Source organism: Chelonia mydas, chromosome 24, assembly GCF_015237465.2.
Source record: "Chelonia mydas isolate rCheMyd1 chromosome 24, rCheMyd1.pri.v2, whole genome shotgun sequence".
Classification (NCBI taxonomy): Eukaryota; Metazoa; Chordata; order Testudines; family Cheloniidae; genus Chelonia; species Chelonia mydas.
In genome coordinates, this window is record NC_051264.2 from 3,919,535 (window position 1) to 3,939,311 (window position 19,777).

General features: G+C 58.0%; 1 protein-coding gene across 9 annotated transcripts in view; it reads left to right on the forward strand.

The window, feature by feature from the left end:
- ARHGEF11 (Rho guanine nucleotide exchange factor 11) overlaps positions 1-19,777 on the forward strand; it is an 81,504-nt gene that overhangs the window by 59,322 nt on the left and 2,405 nt on the right. For 3 of the 9 annotated variants that reach the window (XM_043535262.1, XM_037882914.2, XM_043535266.1), the window contains 22 exons: positions 518-662; positions 1,976-2,075; positions 3,502-3,531; positions 5,805-5,931; positions 6,124-6,303; positions 7,161-7,208; positions 7,656-7,843; positions 8,086-8,232; positions 9,284-9,363; positions 9,816-9,941; positions 10,080-10,197; positions 10,622-10,800; positions 10,917-10,992; positions 11,695-11,862; positions 12,086-12,173; positions 12,525-12,632; positions 13,247-13,329; positions 13,676-13,918; positions 14,402-14,764; positions 15,444-15,536; positions 17,092-17,357; positions 17,766-17,951. In XM_043535262.1, coding sequence (XP_043391197.1) covers positions 518-662; positions 1,976-2,075; positions 3,502-3,531; positions 5,805-5,931; positions 6,124-6,303; positions 7,161-7,208; positions 7,656-7,843; positions 8,086-8,232; positions 9,284-9,363; positions 9,816-9,941; positions 10,080-10,197; positions 10,622-10,800; positions 10,917-10,992; positions 11,695-11,862; positions 12,086-12,173; positions 12,525-12,632; positions 13,247-13,329; positions 13,676-13,918; positions 14,402-14,764; positions 15,444-15,536; positions 17,092-17,357; positions 17,766-17,951 — 3,142 coding nt within the window. The remainder of the gene's footprint in view (positions 1-517; positions 663-1,975; positions 2,076-3,501; positions 3,532-5,804; positions 5,932-6,123; positions 6,304-7,160; positions 7,209-7,655; positions 7,844-8,085; positions 8,233-9,283; positions 9,364-9,815; positions 9,942-10,079; positions 10,198-10,621; positions 10,801-10,916; positions 10,993-11,694; positions 11,863-12,085; positions 12,174-12,524; positions 12,633-13,246; positions 13,330-13,675; positions 13,919-14,401; positions 14,765-15,443; positions 15,537-17,091; positions 17,358-17,765; positions 17,952-19,777) is intronic. The other 6 variants (XM_043535263.1, XM_037882915.2, XM_043535267.1 and 3 more) reach the window with 5 other exon arrangements.

Here is a 19,777-nt window from a genome sequence, read left to right on the forward strand (position 1 = left end):
AAGCAATTCCAGGAGAAAAGGTCCCCAGGCCCAGCTCCTTCGATGCTGGACACAGGGTGGATCTTGGGGTGCGTTGCAAACATTAATGAAACCCTCCTGGGTTGGGGCAGGGGGAAGGTAGGGCAGTGCCACTATCCCCCAGTTGATAGATGGGGAAACTGAGGCACGGCTAAGGACTTGCTCAGGGTCATGCAGGGTGTCCCTGGAAGAGCCAGGGATAGAACTGGGCGCCCGGTGCTTTAGCCGCAAGCCTCACAGTGCTGCAGGCGCTCTCCTTGGGAAGGCCCCGGTGCTTTGGTAGCGTTGGACAGTGGGAATTCCAGGGCTCCCCGCACCTCTCTGGAGCGCTGTGGGCGGATACTCCTGTCCACGCCTTGCGGAGGCTTTGAGCCTCTCCCCGGCTCTTTTCCGGCCAGTTATCCCTGCAGTGGCCAGACGAGGCCAGTCGCCTGATGCGCCGGTGCTGGCGTTGTGTCCTGGATGATCTGCAGCATGTCTGTGTTTTCCTCTCTTCCAGCTCCCCCATGGCCTTTGCCCTCAGCACCTACATGAGCCACACAGGAATCCGGATGCGGGAGGCCCGGCCAGCCAGCACCAGCGAGAAGTCCCAGGCCTTCCCAGACAAGGACAAGTGGCTGCCCTTTTTCCCCAAGGCCAAGAAGGTGAGTGGGGCATTGGCCACGTTCCCTTTTCTGAACGGATTCTTCCCAGTGCTGTGAGCTCCTCATGCCTGGCCTAGTGCAGTTCTTTTCTCCACGGCCTCCCCGGGCCCAGGTCCCCTGCAGAAATGTGTGTGAGCACCTAGTCCCCATCCCTGGGGAGGTGAACTCCAGAGGCTCCCTGTTCATTGAGGAGCCAGCTCAGAATTACCTTCCAGCCACAGCCCTTGGGCGGGATGCCCCGTCCCTTGCACCTGGGCAAGGTGGGCACAAAACGTGGCCTTTTCTGATTTGACGGCACTCTGCACCGGTGTACACGACCACACAGAGCCCCAGGGTGGGGGAGAATCGGGTCCCTTGTGTCTCCTGGCCTCCTCTCACAATACCTTCCGCTCTGTCCCTTTGCACAATCTGTTGGTGCAAGAGCCACCTCCTCTGCTGCCCAGAGCAGCCTCCCAGTATCTCTTCACCTCCATCTCCCTTCCTCCCACCCCCTTTCCACTGTCTCTCTCCCTCCCACCGTTTGATCCCAGTGCCTGGTGTTTCACTCTGGGATGGGAGTGGGGGTGGTTTGGGTAGCAGACCTTGTGCAAAGTCAGGCTGACGCCAGAGCCTTGCCTCCGTTTGTGTGGGAACTAACGAAAGCGCCTCACACAAGCTAAATGTGACTGGCAGCTGCTTGCTCTCTCTAATTGGAGGGTGAAGACAAGGCCGAGTGAGGTATTGCTGGTGAATTTAGACACGCAGGAATGTGTACCCATCGGTATAAACAAAGTGAATTGTAACTTGTGTTGTACTGTAATAAACTGGCTGGTTTGTTTACATACTGCTGCCCCCTCCTGGTTTGAATCGGAACTGTTCCACTGTGTCATAGGCCCTATACTTCTAACAACTAATGGAGATTCTCCATTCGCTCCAGTAATAGAGGCTTGGACTTTCAGAGCAGGAGGATCAGAGTTCTGTCCATGCTGTTCCTGGGAAGTTTGAAGTTGCTGCAGGGTGCAGCATCCTGGTAGATATGTAGCAGAAAGGTATCAAGTACTGTACCCTTGACAAAAGTGGGCCAGTGTAATTGACCCCCATTGCACAGATGTGGGGAGAACTGTAGCACAGAGTGACTTGTTCAGGACCCCGGGGCGAGTCAGTGGGGATTAGAACCCCATCTCCCAGCCCTGGCCCCTAATACTGGCCCACCGTGCCTCAGTTTCCTTCCTTGCAAATTCAATGCAGCTGCTGCTTTAGCTTGTGTTGCCCTGGGAGTTAACTTGCCTCCTTTGCAAAGACCTTTTCCCCAGCTCTCACCGTGTGTGTCTCAGCAGAGCAGCAGCACGAAGAAGGACAAAGACGCGATGGAGGATAAGAAACGCAATCCCATCCTGAAGTATATTGGGAAGCCCAAAAGCTCCTCCCAGAGTAGTGAGTATTGGGTTGTGCTGGGGGCGCTGTGGGTCACAAGTACTACAGGAGATGCCCTGGGGAGCTGGGTTCTTTGAAACTCTCGGGCGAAGTGCCTGAGCCAGTAGGGGGCGCCACTCCTGTGTACGATGGAGTAGCCAGTTCTCCGTCCCGGAGGCAGTCATCTCATCTGGCTGGCTGCCTGAGAATCAACGTTTTGGGAAGTGTAAGGCGTTGTCCATGCCGGGACTTGAGCCAGGGGCACGGCTGCACGAGTGTCAACCTCTGGCCTAGACGTGACATGCGCCAGGGCCACTTACGCTGCTGTCCAGCTAGGCTGCACTTCACTGGTGTAAACCTTTCTTCCGCTCGGACTTTGCGTCAAATCCCGACGTAGGTGATGCCTGAGGAGTCTCTCCATGTGTCTTCAACCCTTCTCCCCCTCTCCGCTGTATCCCAGCAGGGACTCTCACATGAGCTCTCTCTTCTTTTTACTCTCAGGCCCGGTCTACTCTTTTAAATTTTGTAGATGTGGTTATGCCAGCATACAAGTGCTTTTGCCCCCGTAGCTTATTGTGCTTGGAGAACCAGTCTAAGCTGTTCCGGCACAAGCCACGCTCGTGCCTGTATAAACTGTGTCTGCACTAGGAGAGTTTGTCAGTGTAACTCTTGTGGCAAAGCTTTGAAGTGCGGATAAGGCCTAAGGGCTTATCCACCACCGAGCTATTTAGTAACAGCTGTTCCAGACTAACCATGCCTGCACCGTGTGGAGTTCGGGATAGCTCCTGGGGTAGACAACCCACAACTCTCTAATTAAATCTCGCACACACCTGCCCGTGCTTGTGGGTGCGGTTTCCGCTCGTCAAAGCAGCCCCTACAGAAATCGCATGCTCACCCACGTGTATCTGCCACTGAAAACCCATCCCTTCAAACTGCTGAGCGCCCATGGGCGGGGTTTTTCAAAAGGGAGCTACTCCGGGGGAATCAGTGGGGGCTTTCAAGGGGAGCAGAAATCGCCCGGCGCTGGGTGCGTTTGAAAATCCCACCAGACATGGTTCGATTTTGGTCGGTAGTTCTATGGGAAGGGGGGTGCAGCAGGGGGGTGGGTTGTTCAGAAAGCTGATGTGGTTTGTGGGGGGTGCAAAATTGCTCCTGCGAAAAAGGAGCTGGGCTGAGACCGTCCTAAAAACTTCTTCCAAAGGTTGTATGTGCAGTTCTGAGCATGCATGTTACGAGCACCATGCACAGATACAGCACTGTCCATACAGTCAGAGCCGTGTGTGCGTTCCCTTTGGGGAGCACGGGAGAAGTGTTTGTGTGTCTCTTCACTGCCTTTGCTTTCCATTTCCTCCTTTGAGTTCTCATTGTGCAGCTCACACACCCTTCTAACCTCCTTCGTTTTTGAAATGCAGGATTGATTTGACATCTCATTGTTTTTTCCTTTCAGCATTTCATGTCCCTTTGTCCCCTGTGGAAGGTAAAAGGCCTTTTCTTTTCTTTTGTGTTCAGCTTTGTTTGTTTAATTTTTTAACGCGGGGCTTTCCCCAAAGGTCTCCCACCTCATTGCACTGCGGCATCAGGGGCGGGCGGGCATCGCTGGCGTTTGGGCGGGGCTGGGGAGGGGAGGCTTAGTGGACAGAGCACCGTACTGGGACTCAAAATACCTGGTTTCTAGTTCCAGCTTTGCCACTGGCATGTTGGGGGACCTGGGGCAAGTCATGGCCCTACTTTGTGCCTCAGTTTCCCCATTAGGCAAATGAGGTGTTCGTGGACTGGCCTGTTTTCGAAAGTTCTTTGAGATCTACTGATAGAAAGGTGGTGATGGGAGTCTGTCCCTTGACTTCACTGGGAGCTGGTTCGTTCGTACGTCAAAATCCGTCTGCTCTAAGGCCCAAGGCCTTTGTTTCCTTCGCTCCTGGGTGATTTGTTTTCCTGTGCCTTCGAGGCTGCCTGGTTTTCTGCCCTCTTCGCCTTTTCTTCTTGTCCATTCAGGAATTTAATGGACAGTGGTACCTAGTCGGCACTCTCCTCTCAGAGGCAGTGCTGCTTCCTGTGCCCCAGGCTCATGTTAGGGGGCGCTGTGCTGCGGGGAGTGGGGTGGCTGATCCAGTAGGGGGCGCATTTCCTGCCTTAGGACTGATCTCAAGACCCTGTCCTGGCACTAGGGTGCGCTATGCCTGCAGAAGAGGCCCAGCTGCATGCGAGACGTGAGCATTTGCAGAGTGAGGTTTTTTCACACCATGCCGTGGCCAAATTCCGGTTGGGCCAGTTAGATCTTAAACTCTCCCTGCGGTTTCCAGTAGACAGGTCGTTCTCCTTCTGCCCCGCTGCTGTTACAAACTGCGAGAGAAACGTAGGCTGAAATGCTCCCTGGGCGGAAGGTCCCACTCAAAACAGGCCACTGTGTAGGGGTCAGTTTCATCTTAGGGCCTGAAATCTCAGTCCCAGGTGGCCCAGATAAGCCATATCTTTGCTGCCCAAGCAGTGGGTGTAACTAACTTATCTCTACTTCAAGGCCCCTTTTCACTGCCACGGCAATGCAAAGGGGCCATGCTGCAGGGAAGGTTCAGGCCAATGTTTGTATAGTGGGATGGGACCTTTTGGGATGGAAGGCACCTGTCTAGCTAAGTGCCCGGTTGCCGTAGCACATGAGTGCCATATAAATGTCACCTGCATTCCTAGAGGGAGGCAGCAGATTGGCTCAGGGAAGAAGCTCTCTCTCTCTCTATTAGAAAACAAGGCTGTTAACGTTTGCACATTGTCGGAACTGGACTCTGGAGAACCTTTTAAGCCGGGGAGTGGGGGAACAGAGTCTGCAATGGATAACATCAGGAGCGATATGGAGAGAAGTGGGTGTCTAAGACACCTCCAGGCTTTCGGGGGAGCCCACCCCACGCTCCCTCCTGCCCTGATTTCATATGCCGCGCACCTGCCACTAGGTTGTAGTGCTCTAGGTTGTAGATCTGTTCTCCTTTGTAAGCCCCTGCAGAGTAGCCACCAGCAGTGCTGGATCCCCAGGCGACAACCTGGCCTGGAGGAGATGCCCCGGTGTGAGAGGCTGACTGGATGCTCTTAATTTGGATGGGAACGAGTTGAAGCTAAACCGAAATCAGAGCGTCCACACACGGATCTGCACCAGGTGGACCAAATCGGTGCAAGTTTCCTGTGTAGATGACCTGCTTGGCTTCCTCCTGCCATGTGATTTACTCTGCAGCCTGTCCACTGAGTGAGCTGGTTCTGCAGGGAAACCCAGTCGAACATTGGGAGACGGATGAGTTTTTGGGGGGACCCTCCCAAACCAGGGAGGTCCTGAAAACTCCCCCTAATCAGGTCACTGGTTTAGTGCCAGGCCACCCAGGTGTATTTCAGCTTTGCAGCCACCACGCACCACGGGGCCGCACTGATTTCGGACCCTGTTGCCAAGCGCCTCCAGCTGGCGGTTTTTCATACGCCGTCTGTGCAGAGGCAGGGGGTGGTAGCTGGGGGCTCATGGTAGAGACAGGGGAGCTGCCCTGCCTCCCAGAACCCCAGAAGTGCCCACCCCACACCAGCCATCTCCAGACCCTAGGAGACTAGCCAGACCCAAGAGGGTCAAACTGCTGGGGCCGGGCTTACTGCTGCTAGGATATATTTAGCCCCTAGGGGGCTATGCAGTGGGCTGTGGATTAACGATTTAGCCATCAGCCGTCAGTACCTGTGTCTCATGTCTGTCCGTTTGTCCTCCTGTCCCCGACTCCCCCGTCCCACCAGTCAAACCCGGCAATGTGAGGAACATCATCCAGCACTTTGAAAACAACCAGCATTGCGAGTCCCAGGAGCCTGGCACGCAGCGCCTCTCCACCGGCAGCTTCCCTGAAGAGCTGTTGGACTCGGACAGGTAGGGCTGCTGTGGGGGCGGGGGGGTTCTAGATTAATGAGACAGGTTCTAGCTCCCTGCTGGGCCTGGGGCTCTAGATTAATGAGACAGGTTCTAGCTTGCTTCCCCACACGCGTGTGCGTTCTCAGCTCTTCCGGCCGGCGTGAAATCCAGGTGGCTCTCGCGTCTCGCCAACCTCTCTCCCCTGTGCAGTTCCAGGTCTGAGGTCAAGCTGGGCCGGTCGGAGAGCCTGAAAGGGCGGGAGGAGATGAAGAAATCGCGCAAGGCGGAGAACGTGCCTCGGTCTCGGAGTGACGTGGACATGGACGCTGCAGCAGAGGCCACGCGGCTTCACCAATCGGCGTCGTCTTCGGCTTCCAGCCTGTCCACGAGGTCAGAGCCCCAAGCCCGTGGGCAGGGGGACAAAGGCCTCCGTATGGTGCCTCTCATCTGTTTCTATTGGCAGTTTCAAAGGGGCCCGATTTCCAGTGGGATTTGGGAGCTGAACTCTCATGAGCTCCCAGCCAAAAGTGTCGCCGCTCGGGTTTGAAAACAAAGCTGCTGTTTTAATCGAGAGAGATCACTTGATCCTTACCTGTTAGGTTCACTCCCTCTGGGGCACCTGGCATTGGCCACTGTCAGAAGACAGGACACTGGGCTGGATGGAGCTTTGGTCTGACCCAGTAGGGCCGTTCTTATGACGGTGGAACGAGAAAGCCCAGCCGCCTAGGGAAGGGCTGAAAGCCCGGTGGGTCGGTGGGCAGGTGAGCCAGCCTGGGTTCCATGGCAGAGTTTATCCAGCAATGGAGAGGGGGAAGCTCCCGAAATGGCCAGAGAGATTTAGGGGTCTAGATGACATTTTAAAAAGTGGCTGAACCCCCTGCGCCGCACCTCCCAGGACTGTCAGCTGGTCCTGAGGAAATCGCCACCCACCCCCACCCCCCTCGGAAAGTTTTTTACCTGGTTGATAGAAGCCAGGTTCCACCCCCAGTGACTCACACTTGAAGGCCCCAGTCCTGCAGAAGTTTGCTCCCCAGGCTCTCTTTGTGCCTGTGATTTTCAGAGAGAGCCTAGGGAATTGTGCAGCCCCGCCCCCACCCCAAATCCCAGGCAGCCCCTCTTGGCAGCCTCGGGCTGATCCGCAGCGGCAGCTGGCGTGCAGTAAGCTGTGATGCAGCAGTGTGGGAGGGCAAAGGTCACCGGGATACCATTGCTCAGGGATTCAGTGCAATTTTCAATTGCGTCCCCAGGTCCCTGGAAAACCCCACTCCTCCCTACACGCCCAAGATGGGGCGCAGGTGAGTGACTCCGAGCTCTGCATGCTCCAGGGCCGGGGTGGGGGAGTTGGGTTTCGTGGTACAGTCAAGCTGCCTGGAATCCCCTGAAACGCCCCAGTTTGAGCCAGTTCTCCCGCCTGTGTCTGACTTCCAAAGGACTGTACGGGTTAGGACAATGGGGTTGGGGGTGAAGGAGAGTCTGTGGACCCCTCTCTCCCCCCGTCCCCAGTGGCTGGGTCACATAAGAGATTAACAAGCCTGCTATCGCTGCGCGCTAGGGGGCTCTAGCCCTTTAGCTCAAGCATTAGCGATTTCTGCTCTTCGGGGTGAAGGTCCCAGGTTCGAGCTGCAAGCAGAAGCTGGCTGCATGTCGGCTGGGTTGGGAGTGCGGTAGGGGCACCGCATGGGGTCCATGCACAGCTACAGGGAGTAACCTTCCCCCCACCCGCCCATCCAATATCCTCCCAGGAGCATCGAGTCCCCCAATCTGGGCTTCGGCACCGACTCCTTCCTCCCCCACCTGCTGGAGGATGACCTGGGCCAGCTGTCGGACCTGGAGCCGGAACCGGACTCTCAGAACTGGCAGCATACAGTCGGCCGGGACGTTATGGCTTACCTGAGCCACAGGGAGATAGACCGCCAGGAGGTGATCAACGGTGAGGAATCCTGCTGCTCCTGTTCCCTAGGGGCTGCGGTGACAGCACCCCCGCGGGAGGGACTGGTCCCTGGTGGGAATGGCAGGCCCTGTGCGCGGGTGCCGGGGTAGATCTGGGGAAGGACAGAGCTGGTACATTTGGTGGCTTTGCTTAAAGTGTGGGGCCTGGACTACCTTGGCGGGTTGCTGGAGCTGAGAGCTGGCCTGTCTCTGAACCCCTCCCTCTCTCCCACCTGGGGGCAGAGCTCTTTGCCACGGAGGCGTCTCACCTGCGGATCCTCCGAGTTCTGGACGTCCTCTTCTACCAGCGGCTGAAGAGGGAGAGCTTGCTGTCACGGGAGGAGCTGGGGCTGCTCTTTCCCAACCTCCCGGACCTGATCGACATCCACAGTAAGAGACTGAATTCCCTGGGGTCTCCTTCACCCCCTAGGGCTAGGAATCCCCAGTGCCTGTCTCCTTAAGGCCTGGCCCATGGGCCCACTTGGTGCAGCCTGCTGCCACCCCCTGGGGTTTGCGGAGAGAAGAGCGATTTGAATCCCGAGTGTCCCCCGTTAACGCTTCTGTTGCTGCCTCATTTTCGCTGCCAGCGGCCGGTCCCGAAGGGGATTGAGCGTGGTCTCCCCTCGGGGGCTGTGACGCTTTGATCTCCGTCTGTTTGCTGGCCTGCTGTGCGGTGATCTACAGGCAGTCAGACTAACTGCTCTGCTGGTCTCTTCTGGCCTTGAACTCTGGGACTCTAGAGGGGCGTCTACACGGTTCTGCAGACTCGGGCTTGTGGGGCTAAAAATAGCCAGGCTGTGGCTCCGGCTCACCCCACGGTCTTCAGAGCCTGACGTCAACACCGCCAGTTTTAGCACCGGACCACGATCCCGAGTCTGTCGACCTGGCCGCTCGGACTCTCTTCTGCTGGCTGTGTAGATGCTCCCTGTTGTCTCTACAGTCAGCTGTCCAGGCTGGCTCCAGTACCAGACAATAGGAGGGCTGCGTGTGGCTACCTGGGGCAGACACGTTAAATGTACAAGCCAAGGTAGCTGCAGCCTCTTGGTAGTAAATGACTGAGATGGGCCTGTTCATGCCTCTCCGTAATTGTGCACCTGCTGCTGAGAATGGAGGCAGCTCGTTCCAGGAATGGCCACTGCTCCCAGGGGTATCCGATGGTGGCTGAGCGTAGGAGACATGCGCCAGAAGGGCTGTTGGAAAGGATTTAGGGGTGAGGAGCTCACAGGGACGTGACAAGAGAGGCTGGCGGTATGGTGTCGGGTGTATGGCGGTTGGTTACATCTAAAATGTATGAACGTTCTATGTGGAATGTGGGTCAGCAGATCTCCTGGGGAAGGGGGATGCTGCCACTCCTCATTAGAAGAGGACGTATTTAATTTCTTTCTCCTTTCCCTCACTCCCCCTTTACTTGTCCCCATTCCCCCTTCCCGTCCTTGTTCAGATTCTCTGTCTGAATCCATGAAGAAGCTCCGAGAAGAAGGACCAATCATCAAAGAGATCGGGGATCTCATGCTTTCTCGGGTAGGGCCGGGAGAACTACCGGGATGGTGGGTTTGGGGGTCTCCCTGTCTCCTGATGCAGGAGACCAAGGGGCTGCGCAATGAAATGAACAGATGGCACATTCAAAACCGATAAAAGGAAAGACTTTTTCATTTGCTATGTGATTAACCTGTGGAACTTCCTGCCACTGGATGGTGTTGAGGCCAAGAACTTAGCAGGGTTCAGAGAGGGACTGGACATTTCTAGGGATAGCAAGAATATCCAGAGTTACTACAGCTCATGCGAACAACTTATGCCTTCCTCTGAAGCAGCTAGTGCTGGCCACCGTCAGAGACGAGACCCTGGGCTCGTTCGGCCCCTGGGTCTCTGAGGCGAGAGGGTCCCGGGTGGTGCTGAGGGGCCACACTGCTGAGCAACTCTCTTCAGAGGGGCTGACAGCTCAGCTCTGGTCCTTTGTCTTTCCCCGCCCCCAGTTCGACGGGCCGGCGCGGGAAGAAATCCAGCAGGTGGCGGCTGGTTTCTGCTCGTACCAGTCCATCGCCCTGGAGCTGATCAAAACCAAGCAGCGCAAGGAGACCCGCTTCCAGATCTTCATGCAGGTACCATGAGCTCCACTGACCTCTTCTCCCCCAGCCCCCCGGCTGGAACTCTGGGCTTCTGCCCACGGCGTGGTTCTCCCCAGCCGCGTGTCCCCCCGACATGTGGTGGCTGCAGCGGTCTCTCTCCCTCCGTCCCAGGAAGCTGAGAGCAACCCGCAGTGCCGACGCCTGCAGCTCAAGGACCTGATCATCTCCGAGATGCAGCGCCTGACCAAGTACCCGCTGCTGCTGGAGAACATCCTCAAGCACACGGACGGTACAGGGAGGCCTGACGGCGCGGCCACGTCCCCTCCACGCCCAGCAGAGGGGCCGTGCATGGGCTGGGCTGTGGCTGGGCCCCATGGGGCAGGGCAGTGGGGGGAGCTTGCCTTGCTGATGCTTGCCATGCACCTGTTCTGCAGGCAGGCAGGGGGCTTTAGCCCACTGAACTCAGCAGCAGCCCTTGCTCGTGGCCCAGGTGGGCTTCGGCCCAGGGTGGGACTAGCTGGGGCCTGGGAGCCGACACGGCAGTTCCCATAGCCCTGTCTCCCCCAGAATGGCGAGCCCGACTGGCCCGCTTCCGCTCCATTAGGTGGGGTGCCGCTGGCCTCGAAATCCACGGGCGTTTCGCCCTGGTGAGAGAGAGAGACCAGAACCTCCAGCACCGCCTCCCGCTCCTGACGCCCTCTCTCCGCCCGCAGGTGGGACCCCGGAGCACGAGAAGCTGTGCCGTGCCCGTGACCAGTGCCGGGAGATCCTCAGGTACGTGAACGAGGCGGTGAAGCGGGCGGAGAACCGGCACCGGCTGGAGGCCTACCAGAAGCGCCTGGATGCCACGTCTCTGGAGCGGACCAGCAACCCGCTGGCAGCAGAGTTCAAGGTACCGCCCGACTGGGAGTGGTGGTGGTTGCGGGGGCGGGAGGGGACTCTGTCCTGATTTCCCCCCGTCCCCATCCAGGGAGAGCCAGCAACTAACCGTGCCTTCCCCACCCCCAGAACCTCGACCTCACCTCCCGGCGCATGATCCACGAGGGGGCTTTGAGCTGGCGCATTGGCAAGGAGAAGACTTTGGGTACGTACCTCCCAGCAGGGCCCATGGCTGACACGTCCCTCTGCCTTCAGTCCCACCCCCGAGAGCCCCCCAGGACCCTGGTCTCCAAGGAGCTGCAGGGGGCAACTCTATTAGCTGCTAGCATTACCAGGCTTCTATCCGCTGGGGACCTTCCGCTAGAGGGAGCCCCGATCGCACGTCTTAACCGGCGTCTCCCTCTTGGGCTGTTGCCGTTCTTCCCCAGCAGGGATGAGCTTTCCGTCTTCCCCACTGGCCCCCAGAGAGCCGAGGGGTGGGGGTGGGGTGACGTAGCAGGGCAGGACAGGGCCTTAGGATCTAAAGTGGGGGTGACTTGTCTTCAGGCCTGTGTGTTGCTTCCTCCCCATCAGCCCTGCAGAAGGCACTGCTGAGCCAGTTAGTCCCTGTTCTCTGAGGCTGGGCAAAGGAGACCATGGGAGTTAGGTGCCTGAGTTCTTTTGACTTCCAGTAAGAGTCTGGGGCCAAAGCAGGTTTGCAAATCCCCGCCTAGGGGCAGATCTGGCCTGTCCCTTAGTGCTCACGCCAGACAGGTCACCATGGAGCAGCCTGGCTCCCGATTCACCGTAGAGGGGGAAACAGAGGAGCTGGGTGGCCAGGGGTGTGATGGGAGAGAACCGAGGCCTTTGAGACACGGCTGAGCTTGACACCCCCCAACCCCCCGGGGGCTGCGTCTGGCCCGTGCAGATCTGCACGTGCTGCTGCTCGAGGACCTCCTGGTGCTGCTGCAGAAGCAGGACGAGAAGCTGGTGCTGAAATTTCACAGCAAGACAGCGCTGGGCTCCTCGGACACGAAGCAGACCTTCAGCCCTGTCCTGAAGCTCAACTCCATGCTCATCCGCTCCGTGGCCACAGGTAGGGAGCGGGAGAGGCCCGGGGGTGCTCTGGCCAGGCGGGCGGCTGGCACGGGCATTGATAGGGAGGGAGAATCTCGTCTTCCCCCCCGGTGGGGGCGTGGTCGTGGGAACAGCTCCGAAGCAGAGCCCCGGGGGGGGGGGGGGGGGGTTCAGTTCCATGCACCGGTCGCCTGTGGGGCCCGAATGTTCCCCGTAGCGTCCCCTCTCCCCTCTGTCTGCAGACAAACGAGCCCTCTTCATCATCTGCACCTCGGAGCTGGGGCCCCAGATCTACGAGCTGGTGGCGCTGACGCCCTCGGAGAAAAACACGTAAGGGTGTAAGGACGGGTGGGGGGGGGAGGGGCTGTGTGACGTTCCTGGGGGCGTTGGGGGGATGAGAGGAGTCCACGCGCCAAGGTAACTAGCATGTCCTGGGGCTGCGGTGGCAGGGGGCTGCAGGTCGGGAGTGGGGGGAGCCCGGGGCTGGGGTAGTAGGGGGCTGCGGGTTGGGAGCGAGGGGCACCGGCAGAGCTGGGGGTAAGGTTGCCCTCCCCTTGGTGCAGTCCCTTCTGTGTGAGCGGGTGGGGCTCTGCGGGGGGGCGAAGCCCTGGTGTCTGGTCTTGGAGCAGGCAGCAGCTGGTGCGTGGCGGGGCTGTAACGCCCCCTCTCCTCGGCCTGCAGGTGGATGGAGCTGCTGGAGGAGGCGGTGCAGAGCGCCATGAGGAACGCCACCTCCCCCCCCAAACGCAGGACCCGGGAGCTGCCCATCCACAGGCCGCCCCCGTCCAGGTGAGCAGCGCCACCCCGGGAGCCTCGCTGCCGGGAGCAGGGAGGGAAATGGGGACATCCTGGCCGCAGGGCCTTTAAGCAGCCACAGCTGGGTCCTGGGGTCTGGTCCGGAAGCTCAAGCTGGGGGGCAGCAGGGAAGGGGCTGGGGGTGGGGGCAGGGCCAGCTCTCCATTCCTGCTTGGAGCAGCTGGGGATTTCTCGCTAAAGCCTGCCCTGGCTGACCCGGGCACAGATCAGACTCAACCCCAGCCCCGGGCTGGCTCACTATCCCCCTCCAGTGGCCAGGCCATGAGTAGAGCTCTGTGAATCTCACGCTGCCTTTTAGTTCTCAAGGGACCCGGGTTTGATTCCCACTGAGGCTGGCTGGCTGCCCTGGGAGATCAGCCCAGGGGCCACGTGTCTGGAGGCACCGGCCTCTACAGAGCTGAGTCCCTCCCTGCGGTTAGAGCGGCTGGTGGCTCGGAGCCATTGGTAATTAAGGGCCCGATCCTGTGGGTGAAGTGAACCCTCCAACCAAGTGAGCCTTGCTCCACGGTCCTGCCTAGGCCCTCCCTTTGGCCCCCAGCCGCTTGGCGTACCCTGCCACTGCCTAACTCAGCTCTTCTTCCCATCAGCCTGGTCCTGCAAGACCCTGACGTCTCCCCAATCCTCTCCCAAGCCGACAACTCCGGGGCGGAAGTGGAAGACGTCTCTTCAGGTGAGCTCCCCTCCCAGCCGGAGCGCCCCCCACTCCCTCTGCCAGGGAGCTCTGACAGCTGGGAGCAGCAGCCCATATGTAGGGGGCGCATGGGTAGGTGCGTCCCTGCGGCTTCTGATATAGCATGTGGGGTGATAACGGGAACCTCCTGTGCGAGGATCTAGGTGTCTGAATGGCCCCACTCCAGGACCCCTGTTCCTGCTGCACGCTCGGCCCACTCTGATCTCCTGGTGACGTGCAGGGGTCCAGCCCCCAGCCACTCTCCCCACCCCCAGCCCTTTCTGGTCCTGTCTCTTCGCCACTGCCTAATCCAAATGCCCCTCTGTGATCTCTCGTCCCGGCCCAGCGGATGAGAATCCCACCGACTTCCTGGGCAAGGGGAAGCATCCGGTGCTGCCGGAGGAGCCGGAGGCCGAAGGCAGCGAGGAGGAGGAAGACGGGGAGGCGGCGCCGGCGTCCCCCGTGCCGGCACAGAGCTCTGCGGAGTTAGATGAAGCTGGGGCGTCCGAGGGACCAGGACCCAGCATGCACCTGTCCCTCCCAGGGCTTGTGTTGACAGAGGGGCTGGCCGAATCGGCCCTGGAGGACGGTGAGTGAAGGCTGGGTCGTGATGCTGCCTATGGGGGCCCATCCCTGGGGAGGGAGGAGGGCAGCTGCTTCTCTTAACCAGAACCTGGGTTTGAGCCGTCCCCGTCTCTTATTACACACACAGACACAGACACACACACCTGAGCTGGAGGTGGGGTTTGCCCTGTGCCCAGTTCTAGCTAGTCCGACCAGCCCCTTCACTCTCCCAAACGAAGGGAGGAGGGTTTCTCTGCCCCATGGTGCTCTTGTGCCCCATCGGGCCAGCTGTTTCCAGACACGCCCCTTCCACGGGTGCCCCGGGAGACCCAGAATCGGACCAGGCACTTGGTTCTCGCTGGGGGAGTGCCCGGCATTGCTCTGCGGCGCCCCCTCTGGCTGAGCGAGGAAGTGCACGCGTAGGCGCCGAAGCCGGCCTGCATCCAGCCCTCCGGGTGGGGGATTCCCTGCCAGGGCCCAACGTGCTCGTCTTCTCTCCCCCTCCTAGTGGAGAACCTGCGGCATCTGATCCTGTGCAGCCTGCTGCCCTGCCGGGACCCGGAGCCGGAGGACGACCTGACCCCCACGCCCTCGGTGGCTGGAGGAGCCGGGCAGTCCTGGGACTCGGTGCTGTCCAGCCAGGACTCAGGCGGCCAGGAGCATGCGGCGCGGGGCGGCCCCTCCGCGGACAGGGCTGGTCTCACAGGCCGCTCGCCCAGCGGCAGGACAGAGCTGGAGCCGGAAAGCCGGCCGAGCGCGGGGGACGTGGAGGAGACGGGCTGGAGTTCGGATGGTGGTCGGGAGGCGTCCCAGGAAGTGGAGAGGCCCCCGGCTGCGGAGGGGCAGGTCGGCTACAAAGTGGTCCGGAAAGGTAGGGGGAAGGCGGGGCCTTGGGGGGGTGGCTCCTCTCCAGGCTTCTAGGGCTGTTCCCCCCCAGACCCTTCTCCGTGGTGTTTGGCTACCAGGACAACAGCCGCTTTGCATGGCCATCTGCTGGGGCAGAGCCACCTGGAATCCAGCAGGCTCCTCTCCTGCAGCCGAGGGCAGTCGTTCACCTCCGCTCTGCCCAGCGGGGGGTGGCGGTGTTCCGCGAAGGGCTGGTAAGTGAGCGAGCCCTGGGGGGGTACGTGCCAGCTCCTGACCGCTTGGACTCTAACGATCCTTGCGCTATTGATTAAATCAGTCCCTTGTTAACCCTTGTGTATCAGCTGCGATCCCGGGGGGGTGCCGTCCGGCCCTGTCTCCTGGGGCCCGGGGGCTGTGAAATCAGTCGCGTCAGTGACTGGCTCCTAGGGCGGCCGCTCTCCTCCTGTCACTACATCCCTGCCAGCCTGGCAAGCCCGGTGATTTGCATGAGATCTGCTACCCTCGGACTGCTGCAAACCCTCTCCTCTCTCTGTCTGGGCATCCTGCACTAGCCGCTTCGCTGGGCACAGCCGGTGATTGGGTTCTGAGTCCTTCAATCAATCAATTTCTCTCTCCCCCTCTCTCCCCCCCTCGACATTTTCTCTTCTTCCCCCCCTGCTCTTTTCCCTGGTGTCTCTGCACAGCTGAGGTGGAGGGCACTAAGGATGCCACGCCCTTGGCAGACAGCAGCCAATCAGAAACTGAGTTGCATGAAGGAGGCGCAGCTAATGTAGATGGTAAAGAAAAAAACCAAACCCTTTTCCCTCTTGTCCCCAAGAAAGGCGAGGAAAGGGAATCGCAGATTGACTAAGAGAGGAGGCAGGGGAGAGGCTGCTGGCCAGACCAGGGGCGGCTGGGAGGCAGGACTCCTGGGTTCCATCCCCAGCTCTAAGAGGAAGTGTGGTTTGTGGATTAGAGTATCAGGCAGGGCTCCTGCTTTGCAACTGGGCCGGTCCTTTATGGCCTGGTCCCGTCCTGGTTTCATCAGGAGTTGTTTGCCTGAGAGGCGACTGTAGTAACTGGCTCGTAGGTGGCAGGTCAAGGCCGAACGCTGCCCAGCTGTATGAAAATGTCTCCCTGCACGTACCCAGGGGTGGACCACCAGCTTCCCTGCCTCCGATGAGTCCCTGCTCGAAGTAATAGACTTCGACTCCGGGATGGCCTTTGACTTGGTGCCGCTTGATGTTTGGATTGAAAAGCTAGGACGATGTTCATTAAATGGATTAAAAACCGGCTCATTGATAGGTCTCCAAATGTAACTGGAGAACTGTCATGGAGCGGCTCCGTTTCCAGTCGGGTCCCACGGGGATCAGTTCTTGGCCCTACGCTATTTAATCCAGGACGTGGCTCAGTTTGGCTGAACAAAGAGAAGGCTAACGGGGGGCTTGATGGCAGTCTACAGGCACCTGCACAGGGAACAAATATTTAATAATGGGCTCCGCGGTCTCGCAGAGAGGGGGTCTGACATGAGCCATGGCCGGAAGTTGAAGCGAGAGAAATTCAGGTTGGAAATAAGGCATCAATTTTTAACAGCTGGAGCAATTGACCGAGGGTTGTGGATTCTCCGTTACTGACCGGTTTTGATTCAGGATGGGAGGCTCTTCTAAAAGCTTGCTTTGGGCATTATCTGGGGGCAAGTCTCTGGCCTGGGCTACGCAGGAGGTCGGAGGAGGGGGTCACAATGGTCCCCTCTGGCCTGGGACTTGGGGAATCTGTCTGGATGCAGCTATGGGAGAGAGAGCTGGATTCGCTACCTGAATCCTGGCTGAATATTTCAAACCTGGGTGTGGAAAGTGACGCACCTAAATCAACATCAAGGTAGTAACAGATTAGGGGGGCTGATTTTCCAGCGCTGCTGGGCGTATTCCCCCTCCGGCACATCAGGGCACTCGTCAAAGGGTGGAATTTTCAGAAGCGCCCGACTTAGGGCCTCAGTCCCACTGATGGGGAAACTGAGGCACACGGTCATGAGGTGACAGGCGGCCATGAGGTCACCCAGCAGGCCCATGGCAGAGCTGGGATTAGAACTCCTGAGTTCCGGTCCAGGGCTCTATACACTAGGTCACGCTGCCTCCCAGTTTAGGCACCGTCTGTTTTGAAACCAGGACTTGGGACTTTAAGAACTGAAAGCAGACAGGGCTAATGAGGAGGACTCTGTGATGTCAGTGGGCTTTGAACCAGGCCCTGGTTTTGCACATTTCAGCCCTGTAGGTTTCTACAGGGAGCTCAGAGTGCCCTGGGCACTGGGCTCACAGGGTAAGCAGCTTTTCTACCCCCTCCCCTGTAACGCAGGGAATTACTTCTACGTCAGCATGCCCTCTGGCCCTGCAGAGTCCTCCACTGAGCCCCCTGCCCCCACGCCGCCAGCGAGCCTCGCAGAGCAGCCCCCCAGCCCGCCCCGCCCCGCCCTCGGCTCCCGGCAGCACGACCAGGACAGCACGCCGGGCCCCGGCAGCCTGGATGGGGCCCCGCCCCCCGCCCCCAGCCTGGTGATCCAGGACGTGGACATGATCTTCCGGACGATAGAACAGCTCACGCTGAAACTCACCAGGCTAAAGGTGAGGGGGAGGTGGGGACTAAGGGTCTTTTCCACTGAGGGCCGGCCCGGGCTCTGGCTGGTGACGGGAACAGGGAAGAAAAGCTGCAGCCGGTGCCACAGGGTAGGGAGCGAGACCCAGGCAGGGGAACACCCCACTGGAGCCCAGACTGGCGAGGGCACCAAGGCCGTTACGCATCTCTGGGAGCACCTAGGGCTCTGCCTGTGGGTGAGACTTGGAGCCGCTGCCTGGGCCAGGCAGTGCGAGGGGCCTTGGCCAAGCAAGGAACCTGCAGGTGTCGTCCTAGCAGGTGAGGGGCCAGGTGAGACAGCTGGTGCGCGCCTGGGACGTGCAGAGGTCTGACACCAAGTCAGGCGGGGGCCCCCCCCATTCCCACCAGCTTGTTTCTCCCCCACTTGGTTCCTTCAGGACGTGGAGATGGCCCATCGCGAGTTGCTGCGGTCTCTGGGAAGAGGTTCGTCGGCCGAGACCACCCCAGTCGGGGTTACCACGCTGGAGACGGGCCGGTGGCTGGAATGCCCGCCCAGCCCTGCCAGCGATTGCTGCCCCTCCCCTGCCCGGCGAGGTTGCGGGCACCAGCAGCCAGCGAGCCCGGTAAGTGGAAGAGACCTCGCAAGCCCTGTTGAACGTGCCCCGAAACCCTTGCCCAGACTTGGAGCCGCCCCCACTGCACCTGGTTCCCATAGTCATGCTTCCCCTTGCTCGGTTCTGGACCACTCACTTTCCTTGGGGCCAGCTGCAGGGCCAGGACCCAGCAAATGCTAGAGGTCTAAATAATAAGATGGATGAACGAGAGTGCCTCCTATTAAATGGGGATATTGATATAACAGGCATCACAGAAACCTGGTGGAATGAGGATAATTGATGGGACACAGTAATACTAGGGTACAAAACATGAGAAGGACAGAACAGGTCGTGCTGGTGGGGGAGCGGCACTAGATGTGAAAGAAAGCGGAGAATCAAATGATGTAAAAATCTTCACTGAACCAAACTGTACCGCAGAATCTCTGTGGACAGTAATTCCGTGCTCTGGCAGTAGGGACCTCTTACCGACCACCTGACCAGGATGGTGATAGTGCCTGTGAAATTAACAGGGAGATTAGAGAGGCTATTAAAATAAAAAACTCAACAATAGAGGGGGATTTCAACTATCCGCATACTGCCTGGGTACATGTGACCTCAGGACAGGATGCAGAAATAAAGTTTCTTGACACCTTAAATGACTGCTTCTTGGAGGAGCCAGTCCTGGAACGCACAAGGGGAGAGGCAATTCTTGATTTAGTCCTAAGTGGAGCACAGGATCTAGTCCAAGAGGTGAATCTAGCTGGACCCCTTGGTAATTGTGACTATAATATAATTAAATTTTACATCCCTGTGGCGGGGAAAACACCACAGCAGCCCAACACTGTAGCATTTAATTTCAGAAAGGGGGACAACACAAAAATGAGGAAGTTAGTTAAACAGAAATTAAAGGTACAGTGTCAAAAGTGAAATCCCTGCAAGCTGGATGGAAACTTTTTAAAGACACCATAATAGACGCTCAACTTAAATGCATACCCCAAACTAAAAATCATAGTAAGAGAACCAAAAAAGTGCCACCGTGGCTAAACAACAAAGTAAAAGAAGAAGTTAGAGACAAAAAGGCATCCTTTAAAAAGTGGAAGTTAAATCATAATGAGGAAAATAGAAAGGAGTATAGACTCTGGCAAGTGAAGTGTAAAAATACAATTAGGAAGGCCAAAAAAGAATTTGAGGAACAGTTAGCCTGACTTCAGTACCGGGCAAACTGGTTGAAACTATAGTAAAGAACAGAATTGTCCGACACAGAGATGATCATAATTTGTTGGGGAAGAGTCGTCATGGTTTTTGTAAAGGGAAATCATGCCTCCCAATCTACTATAATTCTTTGAGGGGGTCAACAAGCATGGGGACAAGGGAGATCCAGTGGATAGAGTGTACTTAGATTTTCAGAAAGTCTTTGACAAGGTCCCTCACCAAAGGCTCTTAAGCAAAGTAAGCAGTCATGGGAGAAGAGGGAAGATCCTCTCATGGATTATTAACTGGTTAAAAGATAGGAAACAAAGGGCAGGAATAAATGGTCAGTTTTCAGAATGGAGAGAGGTAAATAACGGTGTCCCCCAGGGGTCTGTACTGGGCCCAGCCCTGTTCCACATATTCGTAAACGGTCTGGAAAAAGGGGTAAACAGTGAGGTGGCAAAATTTGCAGATGATACAAAACTACTCAAGATAGTTAAGACCCAGGCAGACTGCGAAGAGCTACAAAGGGATCTCTCAAAACTACAAACTATAAAGGGATCTCTCCGAAGTGGGTGACTGGGCAACAAAATGGCAGATGAAATTCAGTGTTGATAAGTGCAAAGTAATGCACATTGGAAAACATCATCCCAACTACAAAATGA